General features: G+C 40.3%; 1 protein-coding gene across 24 annotated transcripts in view; it reads right to left on the bottom strand.

Moving 5' to 3' along the window:
- The window catches only part of ANK3 (ankyrin 3), a 388642-nt gene that overhangs the window by 143742 nt on the left and 228840 nt on the right, over positions 1–16060 (bottom strand). For all 24 annotated transcript variants that reach the window (XM_052800053.1, XM_052800057.1, XM_052800054.1 and 21 more), the window contains 4 exons: positions 8625–8726; positions 8054–8152; positions 6872–6970; positions 1718–1816 (listed from right to left, as the gene is read on the bottom strand). In XM_052800053.1, the coding sequence (XP_052656013.1) occupies positions 1718–1816; positions 6872–6970; positions 8054–8152; positions 8625–8726 (399 nt within the window). The remainder of the gene's footprint in view (positions 1–1717; positions 1817–6871; positions 6971–8053; positions 8153–8624; positions 8727–16060) is intronic.

Genomic DNA, 16060 nt, shown 5'->3' with positions numbered 1-16060 from the left:
AGGCAAAGTCCACTCCAGAAAAAAACAAAAGAAAACAACCCCCCCAAAACTAAGAACAATTTCAAGAAAAAGTTGGTTCTATTTTTTTATTGAGATTAAAACACCTTTGTTGAAGAGTTGTATTTTTAATGAATATTTAGCTAAGTGGCAATTGTTTAATAAGAAAGGCTTTTGCACTTAAAAAGGCAAAGGTAAATCAGATTTATATGAAAACTTGGACCAAGAGAAAATAAAAAAGCACCCGTAGGCAATTATCACAAACAAGGTAACAAAGGCAACACTGTTTTGTAGTCTGGTATCTTCAAAGGAATTCTCCACAGATAAAATTAGATTGCACCTTATCGTCAAGCTGAGTTGGAGAAAAGCTCAACCTAAACGGACATACAATGCTCAAGGGAAAAACAATATCAAAGAAAAAGAACCAAGTACCCATGCACAATTAAAAAAATTTCTATTTTCAGAAAATCATACAGTGGCAAGAATATTTTCAAAAGTCTGAATCTACTGTACATCTCTGGGGGTCCCGTGACTTCTTTGTTTCCAAGTTTTTACAAAGAAATAGAAATTAGTGTTCTGAAAACTACAATTTTCAATTAATTTTCCAGATTTAAAGTATTTCATTTTGGTATTTCTTGGCTTTCATATCTTTGAGCCTTTTCAGAAAGTAGTTTCTGATGCACACATCTAGTTATAACTAATTTTTAGTCATTTTGAAAACATAATTTTGATCCATTAGTGATTCATTTTTTACAGTGCTGACTTCAGAAGAGAAGAATAAGATTCCATACATACATCACTATACAGTGATACTATGAGGTATAGTGATATAATAAACTAATTTTGCATTTCATATTTTGCAAAAAGTAGGACTTTTTCAAATAAGCGTTATTTCCTTCATGGAATCACTTCAGATAGAGCAATCATAATTTAATAAATATTAGCAAGAGCACATACTGAAATACCGTTTTTTTTCTGGTAGCAAAATCTTGGGAATTAAGACAACTGAAAATTTATTAGATTAAAAACCTATCTCAATGCAGTACAATTACAACTATTAATATATCTGCTATTTTTTTTCCCTCCAGGTTGCCTTATTTGAGTTAGAATTACTTTTTAGTGCAAGAAATAAAAAGTGTTCTTCTAGAAGGATCACAGAACACCTTCAAGGATGGACCTTGCATTTTTCTGTCAGCTTGAAATTATTACTGCAGGACCAGATGGCATAACTAGGTGCTACAGAGAGGGTATCAACATGGCAATATTCGCAGTTCAGAAAATGCTCCAAGCACTAAGTAACCCTGGGTTTTCCCTGATATCCCAGGTCTTGCTCCAAAGCATAGGTAAACAGTTGTTCTTGCTTTATGGCTGCCCTCCACATTATACTCACTATTTTTAATGAAGCACAGAGAACTTTTATATTATGCACACAGCTTCCCTGTTTGAGCGCTTAACCTGAAAGATTACCAGTTATGACTAAAAACACATCTATTTTTAGAACTGTTTCTAGTTAAAGTCATTTTTTTATTTTAGAAATGGCAAAACATGGTTTAAATTGCTGAAAAGCCAATAACTCAGTATTCATTACCACACTTTGCAGAGAGAACTTCTTACTGGTCTTTAATTTTGTATTTATAAGACTAGTTTGATATAAGCTGGCAAGAATCACTGCTGAAGCACATTTTACTTTGTTCATAAAGTGTGAAATTCAAACTTTTACCTCTGTGGCAAGGCTTTGACTGGCACCATTGTCAAGAAGAAACTTAACAACCTCCAGGTGGTTTTCTTGGGCTGCCATATACAGTGGAGTGAAACCATTCTGAAATAGGAAAACAAGAGTATAAACACTCCACAAACATTTCATGCATACCACAAATCTGCCAAACTTGGGTAGATTAGGAGGAAACCAAATAGACTGTGTGCTCACATGCCAGTTAATGCCATGATCTCCCTTGATTTAAATTAAGATAGGAGAAGGGTAATATTATTTAAAAGGACACAGTGGAATCTTTCAGCTGACCAGATACAATTCCCACAGCTAAGCAAGAATACTTCTTCTTACATCTGTTGTGAAGTCAAACTAAAAACCAGTCTGGACAGACCATTTGGTAGAGATGAGTTATGACTCCTGATAAATGCAGTCACAGCAATGGAAATGCAAAATGGGACGAGCAAATACAATAGGAGTCTGTAGCAAAAGCAAGAGCAATGGCTCTTCAGAATACTTTCCAATTTTTTCTATTCTTTCCATTAGCTTTGACTTCTCTTTCACTCATGCCAGCTACTTATGCCTTTTTTCTCCTCAAAGAGCTGCCTTCTGAGCATAGCCTGCTTGTGGTCACTGAGCTACTTCATATTTCAGACACCAGGAGATCTGAGGATCATTGGTTCTCAGTAGTTTGAGACAGAGGTTTATCAGTGTTTCCAACCACATTAGAGCATTTCTCAAACTATGCTTAAGTTATTTCAGTCAATGCAATAAAAGTATTAGAAGCCGCAGAGTTTAACTGATTCTTTGGCAAGTGCTTTCCTCTTACAGTCAATTCTTTTGTCTTTGTCTTAACTGTATACAGGTCGCAGCCCTTCAGGAATTGAATTTTTGGGGACTAACATTAAGACAATATATTTTTCCCTATTGTTCTAAGCATTTCTGAAATTCACAGCTTTGACGTCACTCAAAAAACCAAAACAGCATAATGAAGTCATGAAACCAGTCTTGGGATCAAGATACCTCTGAAGGAATTTATAGAAGTTGCTGATTTACACCTGAAATTGCTTGGCTTTCACATAGCACTGCATGTTCCTCAGTCCAACAGAATCATGAACTAGTAGTAAATACATTTTATAGTAACAACTTAAAATGTCCATATACTTATTGACTGAGCAGTTTGGTACTGCTGAAGCAATCAAAGCAGCATCAGCAATAAGAACAACAATCCCTTTCTCCTCTGATCACGTTGCATGTTTTTACCCTTCATACTCCAGCATTACTCTGTCAGACATACCACTGCTAGATTTTCCCTGATCCCTTTCCTTATGGTACCAGCATGGGTGATAACGCCATTAAATGTTTTGGCCAGGAGGTCACTGAGGTTTCAGTGGGCTCTGTTAGGGCCCCGTTTTTCTTCTTATTATCTTCCAGATCTCATGCCATTGGGATTTCTGTGAACCTCAGACTTCTGTTAAGTAAACTTCACACAGAGTCAGCTGCAATCGGGGCAGCAGCTTCCCTCTTCAACTGCTCCCTCCTAAGATCACCCCATGACCTCTTGCTCTACCACACACCACTTCTGGTGATTACCCTAGAGTGTGGGGAGGATGTGCAGGAAAGGAAATACAAAATAAAACAGGAGGTAAGGACTAGTTAAAAATAACAGGTAAAACAGAAGAGAGATTTCATCTGGCTTAAATAACAGAAAAGTTGAGGAAGTGCTTCCATATGACTGGGTTTGGCTGAGAGTATCAGCACTCTCACGTGTGGGTGGGAGTGAGTGGTGAGTGGATAGTGTCTGGCCAGGGCAGACATTTCAGCAGGGTGGAAGGCACAGGGGGAGCAGCCTAGCAATTCAGCTAGAACAGTTACAAAGGACATTGACCTAGATTTTGCAGGAAACCAATGGAGCCAAACAGAGATGAGCTGAGAAGAGTTTGGCCATATATTTGCATCAAAGAAAAAACATCAACTTTCTGGGCTCTGGAGAGATGAAGGGAAACTGTAGCCTAAGACCTATAGCAGTGAATTTTGGCTGAGTTATAGCAGCCATGGTGAAAAGAGCTGAGACACATCTGACTGTCACAGCAACGGGGCAGAGTTGCAGGGCACACGTCCAACGCAGAGCACGCAGGAGAGCGTAGGTGACCCGAGGCTGAGCATGCAGGCTTCACTGGCAGCAGAGACAAATAGGAGGTCAGAAGAAAGGACAGCTGGAGATGCAATGGCGTGAACTGGATGTCTGATCCAAGAGGAGCTTTACCATCAACAAGACACTGAGCAGCTGTGAAGCCACATGTTGACAAGGCTTGCACAGGCTGCAAGGTCTATTGCTGTTCCAGTATTTTGGTCTCTATTCAGGGACGCATCGCTACAAGCATAAAGCAGGCGCTGAAGTCCTACCAGAGCCAAAGCCTGAAGTTAGCAATGTGTTAATGCACTCTCCAGAACCAAGGCCTAATGGCTTAGTTATTGTACAGTCAAAATTCTGCTTAATGAAAAACAAAGAAGCCCGAAAGTGCTTGCTAAGGTACCTAATATCTCTCATTACAGGTTATTACTAAAGTGAACAGCAGAGTCTGGTGTTTTTCCCTATCATTTCATGGCATACTCAATATCTATTTACTAACTCAGCTGGAAACAAAGATTAATTTTTTTAGTTTCAAACATTTGCATTTAGAAAGGAAGCAGGAAACACTTCCTAATTATTAGTTTCAGAAAATAATTAATAGGCAAAAATTCTCAGAACCAAGTATTATTAGCATTTAGAGGCAGAGCAGAACCTCTTCTCCTATGCTAAATTATTTTAGGGTTTTCAACATCTTTCCCCCCATACTTTGTTTTTTCTTCTCTCTGTAAAAAGTGTCTGAAATTGCGAGAGCGCCACAAGCCTAAGGAAAGCATTTTGTCTTCAATAGTAATAAATAGCCCTTAGAAGAGGTACAAAATTCAGACTCAGACTCAGTAAAAATTAACTTTTTTTTTTTTTTTTTTTAAGGACAGGAAGATTTGGTTAAAGAAGGCCTAACATCCCTAACGCTGGAACTGTCAGCAGGGTAGACCTGTTACCTTCAAGGGAAGAGGAGGTAAAGCGAAACTCACAGAAAACAGGGTCAGCATCAAAAAGAAAAAGAAAACAAAAAAATCTTTGAGTAGTCTCTTTGTGGGTATGCCAAATTCAGCAGAACTTTATTCTAAGCTTTAGGAAGGCTCAAGTGATACTCAGTACCACGGACAAAGCTGGTCCAGGCGCAGTTTGGTAACAGGGAGCACCAGGGACCTCCCAAAAGACTAATCCCAACTGGGGCATCTCACTGACAGGTATTGGTGTAGAATGGCCAATATGCATGTCTCTCAAGCAAAGACGTCAAAGGCATCCATAATGGAAGGAAAAAAAAAAAAATCTTTAATTCTCATATGTAGGCAAAATAAGGGTAACGTGGCAAAACCTTAGGGTGTATGGACAATGCAGTTATATAAGATGTTTACAATCTCAGATTATTTTTAGTTTCAGGGTTGAATACACAAGTTCTCAAACACAAGCAGAAAAGATCCTTTCAAAGCCATCTCAATTTCTTTAACAGGAAAACCACTGGAAATACTTCTGCTTTGTTGTATTTCTTAACAGTCATGGAAAATTTTACTTAAAACTACTTGTTGTTGTTGTTGTTGTTGTTCTCTTTAAATTCAAATTGTATGGTACCTGGAACCAAATATTGCTATATCTAGCTAGTATAAAAGAGTAAGAAAGGAGAACTGAGACACCTAGTTTTTTTGTCCAGGTGAAGGAAACATGAAATATAGATCACAAATAACAAACATTCTTGAAACAGATTCTGTTAAACATTTTGTTGATATTATTTGAGAGACCAATAAAAAACCCCCATGTTTCTTTAAAATGTAAATTTTTTAATTTCCCTTTTTAACAAACATTTTCTATCATGCCCACATCTTTATAATACAGAAGAATGGCAATACCGGGCCAGGTGAGACGACCACCTCTTAACCTGATCCCTTCTCTGACACTGCCTGCCAGCCCGCCCCTGAGCAGGGAGAACAGGAATAGGGCAGGCATGCAGGGACACCTCCTATGGCACAGCCATCTGGCTTTCAACAATCTGTGGTTTATGCATTTTTTTTGAGCCACAGTTTTTCTCCGTTTCATTTTACTGCTTTTCTCTTAATACCAGCACTGTTCTCCCTTATTTCAAATTTTCTATAATTGACCTAAATATTCACTCAAAGGACCTGAACAAACTTAAAAGCTCTGCATATGCTTGCAGCACCTCCTTGTACAAGGAAAGGGGATGAGCTCGATTAAGTCTGAGACACTGAATTATGTGAAACAGGATCCCTTTCATTTGAACAAGTTCTCTCTCACTCTACTGTTCTATCAGTATCTCTTCTGACTCTGTAACAATTAGCAGATTGTAGGACACTGGAGGGCAGATCTAAGGCCAAAGGGTACATGCTTTGCTCTGCTGCCTGTTACACAACCACTTCCAGTATCCTGCAAATACCCCTGGATGTGCCTTCAGTTTCTTCATCTCCAGGGGTGTGCATCTGTGTGGCTTCTGGACAACTTAAAACAGAGACATTTTTTCTATGTTTTCTCTGTTGATGAATGAGGTGGACAACTCAGTTAATCCCAACTGATGGTTGACATCCCATGTGGGCAAAGACCTGAACACAAGCTGGGATTTCACTACGCTGTCATGCCTGTGGGGGAGGGCAAGACTTGATATGTCCATGATGCCTCCTGATACACTCTGACCACCTGGCGAGGGGTAGAGCAGAAAGGGGAGAGCTGGAAGCACTTAAAGTTTTAATTGTATATTGAGTTACAAGGTAGGAATGAACTCAGCACTCCACTCACTAAAATGCTTGCTTCAGTAATAAAATGACAGCTGTGTGTTTAAACTTCATCCTTGCACCTGTTGTCGATTACCTATGTGTGTGGAACAGCCAAAAAAGAATAGTTTTTTTTTATGTTAGCAGGACTACATTCATCTTACTGACTTTATCAAACCCTATTTTCAAGAGCCAGCATTAACACAATGAGATCTACCAAATATACTTACTAATATTGTAGTTTATAAGGGGAGAACCATTTTAATGTGAGCAAAGTTTTTGATAGTACCAAACAGAGAAACACTACTTTACCTGAGACTGTGCATTGACATTGGCCCGATTGGTAACCAACACTTTGACTACTTCTGCTTGTCCAGCGAGGGATGCTATGTGCAATGCTGTGTTTCCTTTCTGAAATGAGAGACAGTGATATTTGAAAAGAGTACAAAACCTGAGCTTGAATACATGACAATACTATCAAGAACATATTCCACTTTAAAATGTAGTATTTCTTGCAATAAAATACTGTTAATGAATACTTCTAATGGGAAGTTATTCTGGAAGACTTGAGCAGAAACCAAGACAAGAATCTACAATTTGCTCATAGAATCATAGAATGGTTTGTGTTGGAAGAGACCTTAAAGATCATCTCGTTCCAACCCCCCTGCCATGGGCAGGGACACTTTCCACTAGACCAGGTTGCTCAAAGCCCCATCCAACCTGGCCTTGAACACTTCCAGGGAGGGGGCATCCACAACCTCTCTGGGCAACCTGTTCCAGTGCCTCACCACCCTCACAGTGAAGAACAACTGCCTTATATCTAATCTAAATCTACCCTCTTGCAGTTTAAAGCCATTACCCCTTGTCTGATCACTACATGCCCTTGTAAAAAAGTCCCTCTCCAGCTTTCCTGTAGGCCCCCCTTTAGGTACTGGAAGGCTGCTATAAGGTGTCCCCAGAGCCTTCTCTTCCCCAGGCTGAACAACCCCAACTCTCTCAGCCTGTCCTCATAGGAGAGGTGCTCCAGCCCTCTGATCATCTTCATGGCCCTCCTCTGGACTCGCTCCAACAGGTCAATGTCCTTCTTACGTTGGGGGCCCCAGAGCTGGATGCAGTACTCCAGGTGGGGGCTCATGAGAGCGGAGTACAGGGGAAGAATCACCTCCCTCAACCTGCTGGTCATGCTTCTTTTGATGCAGCCCAGGATACAGTTGGCTTTCTGGGCTGCAAGTGCACATTGCCAGGTCATGTTGAGCTTTTCATCATCCAACACCCCCAAGTCCTTCTCCTCAGGGCTGCTTCAGTAAGTCTCATCCCTAGTAACCTGTGACATTTACTATAATCTAAAAAGTTTCTATTGAACAATTATTGAAACCACTCCATCAGTGGAAAATGCGCAATTACTGCTGCAGTAATGTCTGTAATCAGTTGGCTGACACCTTGTGCCCATGCCATCAGTGTGAACAAGAGAACAATTAGATAGGACCGACTGACCTTTGTCGCTGCATCCACACTGGCACCTCGCTGTATCAGTTCAGAGACAACTTCTACATGCCCTTCTTTGGAAGCAAGATGGAGAGCATTCAACCCATTCTGATTAAAAAACAAGAAAGAAAAAAAGAAAAGCAATGGGAAAGATTGGCAAAGGTTTTCCAGCATAGCAAACATATCAGGAGACAAATTATTATATCCCAGTGAGAGGAATGCTTCCAAAAACTACTCTTATGTAAACTTTACAAGAACTAGATTATAAGGAAAGAGTATGAATTAAGTCAGGATATAGTAGCTCTGGGGTCTCAAGTTCTGTGTGCTGTCCCATAATCTGATGTAATACAAATGGAATGAAAGATAACGTTAAATAGCACAACATTCTCCAAGGGGAAGTGAAATAGTGTCTTGGTAAGGGGTGTTAAAAAAAAAAAGTTTTAATTGGACAAAATATGTAAACATGGCTCATCAAAAAACACATAAGTTATCATTGACATGAAGTACAAATATAAAGAGAGATTCAAGAAATAGTGAGAAAGGTATTTATCCAGTAAATTTGATCAAAATATTCTTCAACCTGATTTGAAATGTTGATATCCACTCCACTTTTTAAGTAGTCGAGAGCCTTTTCCAAGTTGCCAGCTCGAGCAGCTCTCAGGTAACTTGCATTTGTGTCAGACTACGAGAAAAAAGGAAAAGTCCCATTAGAAATTACAGCACAGTATAAAAATACATTCCCTTGGCAAAGAAGTTACTAATGATACAACATATTGTACATACATTCAACTAGACATGAAAGGATCCCAAACTGCCTCATCAAATATGGGTCAAATCCTGCCCTCCTTGTTTATGCAGCCTCCCTCTGGTGTAAATAGGCTGTCCGCCTGACTAGGCAGCACAAGATTTGGCTTCATATATAAATGTGAATTATGCAGCACTGTCTAACATGCAAGGCTAGCAGCCAGGGACACATCTGGTACCCATCATGGAAGACAAACATGGTGAGGCTCAGGATAGGACTCCATGGAAACCACTCTGCTCTTTCCAAAAGTGCCACACCACTTTCAATGTCCAAGCTGAACAGACTGGACCGGTACTGTAAAATCTCACATGACAGATTTAAAAAAAATCCAAAATACTCAACGTCGAAGGACTGGACTACCTGAATGGAAAAACATGGTTCTATAAATTAAGGCATTTTAAAAACTAATGTCTGATTACATTTTGTTTTATTTTCTCCATCCTCCCTCATTTTATGGCACATTTTATTTACAATATCTGTCCACAGTCAGTGAAGTTGCCAGAAATCCCTAGATACAGTGCCATTATCTAAACTGCATTTTACTTTTTTTCAGATCTTGCTTTAAAGATAGCTGTGCAAATTTGCTTTATGACTTCAGCTTGAATGTAAGGATGGCAGAAAGGATGGTTAAGTCATGAAAGAATCACTGTAAGTAATTCCCATGCCCGGAGGGTTTTAACAAGAAGTTATGCAAATATCCACCAAGGACAGTTTAGATAACGCTGATCCTGCCTTGGAGCAAGTGGAATGAACTGGTTTAGCTTTCAAGAAGGACAAATCATATGATCTTTTCATTTTATCTGTGCCACGGCTTTCCCTGGCATCTTGGGCAGTCAACACATTTTTTTATGCCCTCTTCTCCATTGGTATAACAGGAATTGTCTTTTTTTTTTTTCCTCACTATCATTACATCACAGGCTTACATCACTACAATTTTAAGTGCTTTACGATCCTTTAAGGTTCTAAAAGAGTGCAACAATTACCTTTAGAGAAAAAATTAAAGGCAGTAACTGCTGAAAGAAATACAAAACACTCTGGCACCAAAGCTCACTTACTTATCCAGTGCTCAATTCCCACCCCCCACCCCCCATTCCCCATTTTCTGGATTTGCTATAGACTTTTCTCCTCTCCTGTCAATGCAGCTGCTGCAAAACGGACATTCTGTTCAGGCATTGCTTCAAGCCCATCTGAAGTCACCTTCATGTGCAGAATGAAGCAATCTTGGGCATAATGACAGCAAAATGGTAAGTCGGTATGAAGTCTGGTTTCTTCTTTGTACCAGTATAACCTACAAGACTATTTTACTAGTACTTTCAATACAACAAGCTCTCTCTTCCAAGGAGAGAACCATTACTTATGGACTCTTCATTTTCTCCTGAGTTTTGCACACATGGCATTCCACTTTGCGATGGTAAGTCACTAGTTTACAACCCTCCCTGCTCTTAATCACTATTTTCCAAGCATGCCATGCTGATCATTACAAATCAACTTCTGCGATGTGCTTCCAACAAAACAGCCTCCAAATACCAATGTTTAATTAGGGTTTATCAAAACCAAGGTGCTGCTACAAACTACATGGTCAGAACTGGAAAGACTACAGGGAAGAATAGCTGCCTTGAGAGGTGCGGTAAAACACTTCCATTTGGAAGATCATCCAACTGTGCAATGCAGATTATTACAGGAGACAGGTCAGATTTTCAGAGCTTAGCAACAGCAGCCACTGGGGTAAAAAACAGGTCAGCATTTTATCAGCATTACTAAAGTATGAGGGAGGACTTAATAGACCAGGAGCCTTTTTTGTTGTCACAGTGTAATGGCATGTCTGTTTGGCACAGTCAGCAGGTGGATGATAATTAACATCAGCTGTTTACAGCTGCTTCTGGGTGGGGAAGGGATGCACCAGAGAAGCTTGCTATGGAAAATCAGTTCCCGCCAGTCACATTAATGCATGGCGAACAAGAAACACTGCTCATACTCAGAAACATTGAAACCTTTCTATTTGCTCAAACAAAATGGAGGCAGGGGGTGGGGAGGAGGCAGGAAGAGTGATAAGTAGCTGATATTCACATTAATAGCTAACTGCGGTTTCACTGTAGAGGGAGGGCAATGCCTATGTCTTTTAAGGACTTCTCTTGGAAGTACTTGCTCACTAATGAGAGGAAGGACAAAGGTTAGGTCACACTTCCAGCCTGGGGACATATAAAAATGTTTCCAATCAGGCTAGCTCAGGTGCTGCTAAGTGATGCACAAATCTGTTCCTGAAATCCCTCAAGCAAACAGCATGCCCTCCTTTGCCAGTCACCACTCAAAACTCACTCCTTTTCCTCAAACTGTCCAGAAACATCACTGACACCAGCAGCCAGGTTGCCACCCAAGCGGCAGGGCTGGTGGGGTGCTGGGCAGAGAGCCATGCTCACCCATCAGCCTGGGCTCTTGCTGCTCAGACAGGGACAGGCTCCCAGCACGAGGGGCACCGTACAGACATGCACAGGCACTGCAACAACAACTGGGAAGCACCCAGAGAAGCTGCCATCTAATAGCATGCCAGGATAACGCAAACTCTCCCACACTTCAGCTGATCTGAGTTGGCACTTCGAGTTTCCACCTTACTGGTTTCCAGTTACATGAATGTGATGTGAGTTGGTAGTATACGAAACTGCATGAGCTGCCTTAGCAGCCAGGGTGTAACACATCCCTATGCACTGGGAAAGGGGAAAACCTTTTTTTCTGACCTTAGCTAAAGCTCCCAAGCCCTCAGACTGGGTTAACTCACCCTTTCTGGGCCACCATGCACAGATATTTTGAGATTTGCACAGAGGAGCAACAGGCTGAGGTGGTACAATTGCGCAAAAAGTTTAACGGGGCTTCTGGGATTCTCTCCATCCGTTACGGTCTCTGCCATAAGCAGAAACAAGCAATAACATTAGAGAGAAAGGAGAGCCAACATCTTTGGAAACCAAAAGCAATTCCAGCCTCTCTAAAAGTAGCATTGCCAGCTTCCGCTTTCCCTATAACTAAGGCGTTACTTCAGACTTGCTCAGATAGAGAATAGTCTTACAAGCTTTTTCTACCTTGCAAAATGCCTTGAATACCCTTGTTTTTAAGACATTGCACTTTCAAAACCTGGAAGAACCAGTGAATGCTATCCAACTTTTACAAAAGCTAAGTGCAGGGGTCAGTAAAAACTGATCAAAAACATCAACCCAAAACTTTCACATTTCTAAACCTAAAATTTTCTCAACTTTACATTTCTATTTTAAACCTAAATTAATTTTTTCTAAATACCACAATAGAGTACAAAAATGCCATTTCCAATTGGCACTGTTTTGTTTAAAAAAAGCCTCTCGGAGTCCCTGATAGAGCCTGTAATTGCCTTTGTATTGCACAGACAGGAGCAGCATCAGAGCCTAGGCTCAAATCACTGAAGGATTTAAAAGGTCAAACAAGCGTTACAGTAATGTTAATAATTATTTATCTGGATTGCCATCATGCCTGGAAGCCCGTGTAAAAGACTGATCAAGGACCTGTTATATTAAATGCATTAAAAAACACAGTAGGGGAAAAAAGGATTTTAGGTTTCCAACCATTGCTCAGGGCATCCATGCAGGTAAGTGCTCCCTCTGTGGGTAACTATTCTCGATATACCCACTTCCACCTTTCATGCTAGTTGGCATCCGCAAGATGAACCCCACACAGACAGCATGTCCCTTAACAGACCTAATAAGAATTTTCTCCAATACTGATTACTTAAACCTCAATATTCCTGAGGCATTCTGTATTCATATCTATTATCTAGCAATCTATTCATATCCCTTTGTTTCTTTCTTCCTTTTTTTGTAATCAGTTCCAACGTGAAATGAAGATGAAAATTAGCTTTTGATTCTCCACTGTCTTGACAAATATCAAGAGAACAACTGGCATGGGACATACATCAAAGCACCCTGAAACCTAGATGTTCCTGCAGTCAGCCACAAAGACCGCAGCCCTTCCCGTGCGTTCACACAGGATCCCTGTTGTCAGACTGTGTCCCAGAAGCCTTTCCCAGCTCCCTCTTGTGCTCCCTGGGGGTGCTACCTTTTCAATCTCAATATCTAGACTCCAATTAAAAATCAAGATTCTTACAAGTGTTTTGATTCTTGGAGAGACAGACCTCAGATCCTGTGCACAGCATTTAGTTCTGGAATGGCTATTCAGACAATATTTAATAAACAGTGGATTTATGAGAGTACTAGTACTGATGTGTGCATAGTATGAAGCTTTTTATTCACAGATGGTATGACTTCTCCCCTCTCCTCCCATACTTTCTTGGAAGAAAAATGGACTACTTCTACTTTTAAGAAATGTGTAAATGCAGATGATTGGCTTGTGAATGCAGTTTTTATGCAATGTGTATTTCTTTTAAATTTGTGTGTCTCCCTTTAAGGTACTGTGCTATAAAAATTCAATTCTATAATGTACAGCAGGCTGATGAGCTTGCAGACTGCAGGCTGCCTGCAGCCCACAACAGGTTTTCCAGTCTGGAGCTCATTTCAACAGCCTTCATCCCAGAGACACCTCTGGAAAGGGCTGAGGTCAGATAAGCTGTGCTGGTAGCAGTACTCCATTTCCCAACCCTTCTTCACCCTAAGGTCCTCTAGTCCTGCCACATGATGGATGGCAGAGCCTGTGATGTGCAGGGGTAAGACCTGAGAACTGTTTCCCCATTTTGAGGAAATGCTACGTGAGTTGAAAACATTCCTATTACAGGAAAGACTAACTCCTAAGTCACTTGGATATTATCTTACGCCTTCATTTTAAACTAGAAGATGCTGATGCTGACTCATGCTAGCAAATACATATTCACTGTCTTTTTCTCCAAGTGCTCCCAGTGAAGTAAGAAACTATTTAGCATGAGTAAAGACAAAAACTATCAGGAAATTTGCACTGACTGTCAACCCAGGGTCTGACCAGACATTTCCATGGCACTAGAGAGGGTCCTATCAAAAACCAGAGAATATGTATTATTTAGTGAACCCTCAAAAGTGCAAAGCCATTATTTTCAATGTGCACAGGCCCCCTCCCATACTGGTGGTATTTTTATTATGCTCACCTCTCTTTCCTTTGTGTTCTGCTTACAGTGGCTGCTTTTTCAGATTAAAAATCCAGTCTTTTTTTTCACATTGGGAGCAGGGTTTTGTTTTTCACTCCATCTTTAACAGTAGCTGTTGTGAAGGGAAACCCCCAGTAGGTTCCCATTGTGCTGGAGCAGGGTGCGTTCTGGCTTGAGTCCCAACAAAAAGATGCTAACCATGCCTAACATTTGTTGTGGGGGGAGGCAATGACCTCATTTTAAGGGATGAACTTATGTTACTTCCACTTGGAAATGTGCTCAACAAAACTAGTCTTGCAGCAGCATGAGATGATCTGAGGAAACAGATTATAACATTTTTGCTTATTTTGATATGGGTGGGCTTACTGCAACTGATGGTATTTTTGGTTTTTGCAGTAAGGCTCAACTCTGATGGGCACTAAGTGCTACACTGGAAATTGGAGGTCCTTGGCATTTCTTAGATTTTGCTCCTATGTTAATTTAGAATCTTCCTCCAAGTAAATATATTACACTCACTTGGTAAGGGATGAAATTTTATTTCAAATAAACTATACTGGCCAGTTAACAGCAATGTCTGAATCGTGTGAAATAAACCAGCCATATTTTCCTGGGGAGACTCTTCATCCATCTTCCAAGCAGCTATATCCTTTGTATCTCCCTACTACCTCATACCTAAATCTGTATTAAAAATTTTCACTTTTAGTTTCTTTATTAGAAAGGGGGCTGGTTGCACCGGATGAGAAGATGATCTTTGTGCAAACAACGATAGCTGTAGTCATGCTTTACATACCATACTACCATACGTGTTTTCTTCTGATAAGAATGTGACAGCCTGGGGCCAACTGCTATCTGCAGTTCTGCTGTCAATTATCCTTCAGAGAGTTGCTTTTGGGATCACAGCCCTAAACACAACCACAGGGCAACAGGAAAAGCTCCATTCCTACTGCCTGACAATTCAAAGGAAACATCTTTTTGCTAGGGAAGGCTAGCTATTTTGAATATGATTGCAGAATAAGAAATGATTTAATTATTGGTTGAAAAACAAACAAACCAACCCTTCTAATTGTTTGCCCTATCATGCAACTTAATCATCAGCTTTCTTTGATCATATTATTGTATTATGCATGATAAAGTAGCCAAAAATATTATACTGTTTGGAATGTCCCCATAAGTGGGCCTATTCCAACTATGTAACTATGATATGTTTTCCACAAGTTAAAAAACTACGCTGGTTTCAGGCTGCATGAAACCCCTCTTCTTGGTCACACCAGTGGAGACTAAAACACTTCATATTTCTGCAAAAATTGTGTATGAATCTATAATCAACTATATTTGCAACAACTGAGGGTTTATCCCTGTACAGTAGTCAATCTTAACATGCTTGTAGAAAAAGTAAAATATTTCCTGAAAATCACACATTTAAGCAGTTCAAAACAGTAGAAAATGCATCGCCTTTCTAGAAATCCTTGACCAAACCAGGAAAACATCCAAGGAAAAAAGTAAGCCTCTTTCCTTGCTAGGCCACAGGACAAGTCTCTGACTTATAGGTTTAGCGTATTCCATTTTCCATATCACTTGCATCCCTCTACCTGTTAGAGTCTGTCTTGGCAAAATGCTGAATCTGTGCTCACTGTTACCACAGAAAATTAACCACCTGTACTGGGGTGGTGGAAGATGGTTGAAAAGGCCCCAGAGCCTGAGATGTTAAGGCTGGTACATACAAGAACATTTCACAGCTTCCAGTACACGAGTTGTTTATCACTGCCTTTGACAGCATCAAGAGGTCTAGAGCGAGTTGTTGGCTTGCAATGACAAACATTTCCTGTGAAGCTATGATACTTCCTGTGAAGCTTTCTTACTGTATAAGTTGCTTAGACTTTGTGCATAGTCTTCTACAGCAGACTATGAATCTAGTCAACTCTGTGACTTATGATGCAACTAACCCAGCCCTGGGTGTCTTTAAATGCCTGCATGACTGCTTCCTAAGAAAGTTCAAGCACAGGATAGAAAAGAAAAGTAGCTATTATTCTTTTGATTTTCTACAAAGAGCAAAGGGGATTGTGATTGCCAAAGCACAAAAGACACACATGGAGTTAGATGGGAAACCCTTACCTAACATCCG

The sequence above is a fragment of the Harpia harpyja genome, chromosome 10 (assembly GCF_026419915.1).
Source record: "Harpia harpyja isolate bHarHar1 chromosome 10, bHarHar1 primary haplotype, whole genome shotgun sequence".
Classification (NCBI taxonomy): domain Eukaryota; kingdom Metazoa; phylum Chordata; class Aves; order Accipitriformes; family Accipitridae; genus Harpia; species Harpia harpyja.
Note: the sequence above shows the minus strand (reverse complement) of the source record. Positions and strands in the feature narration are given on the sequence as shown.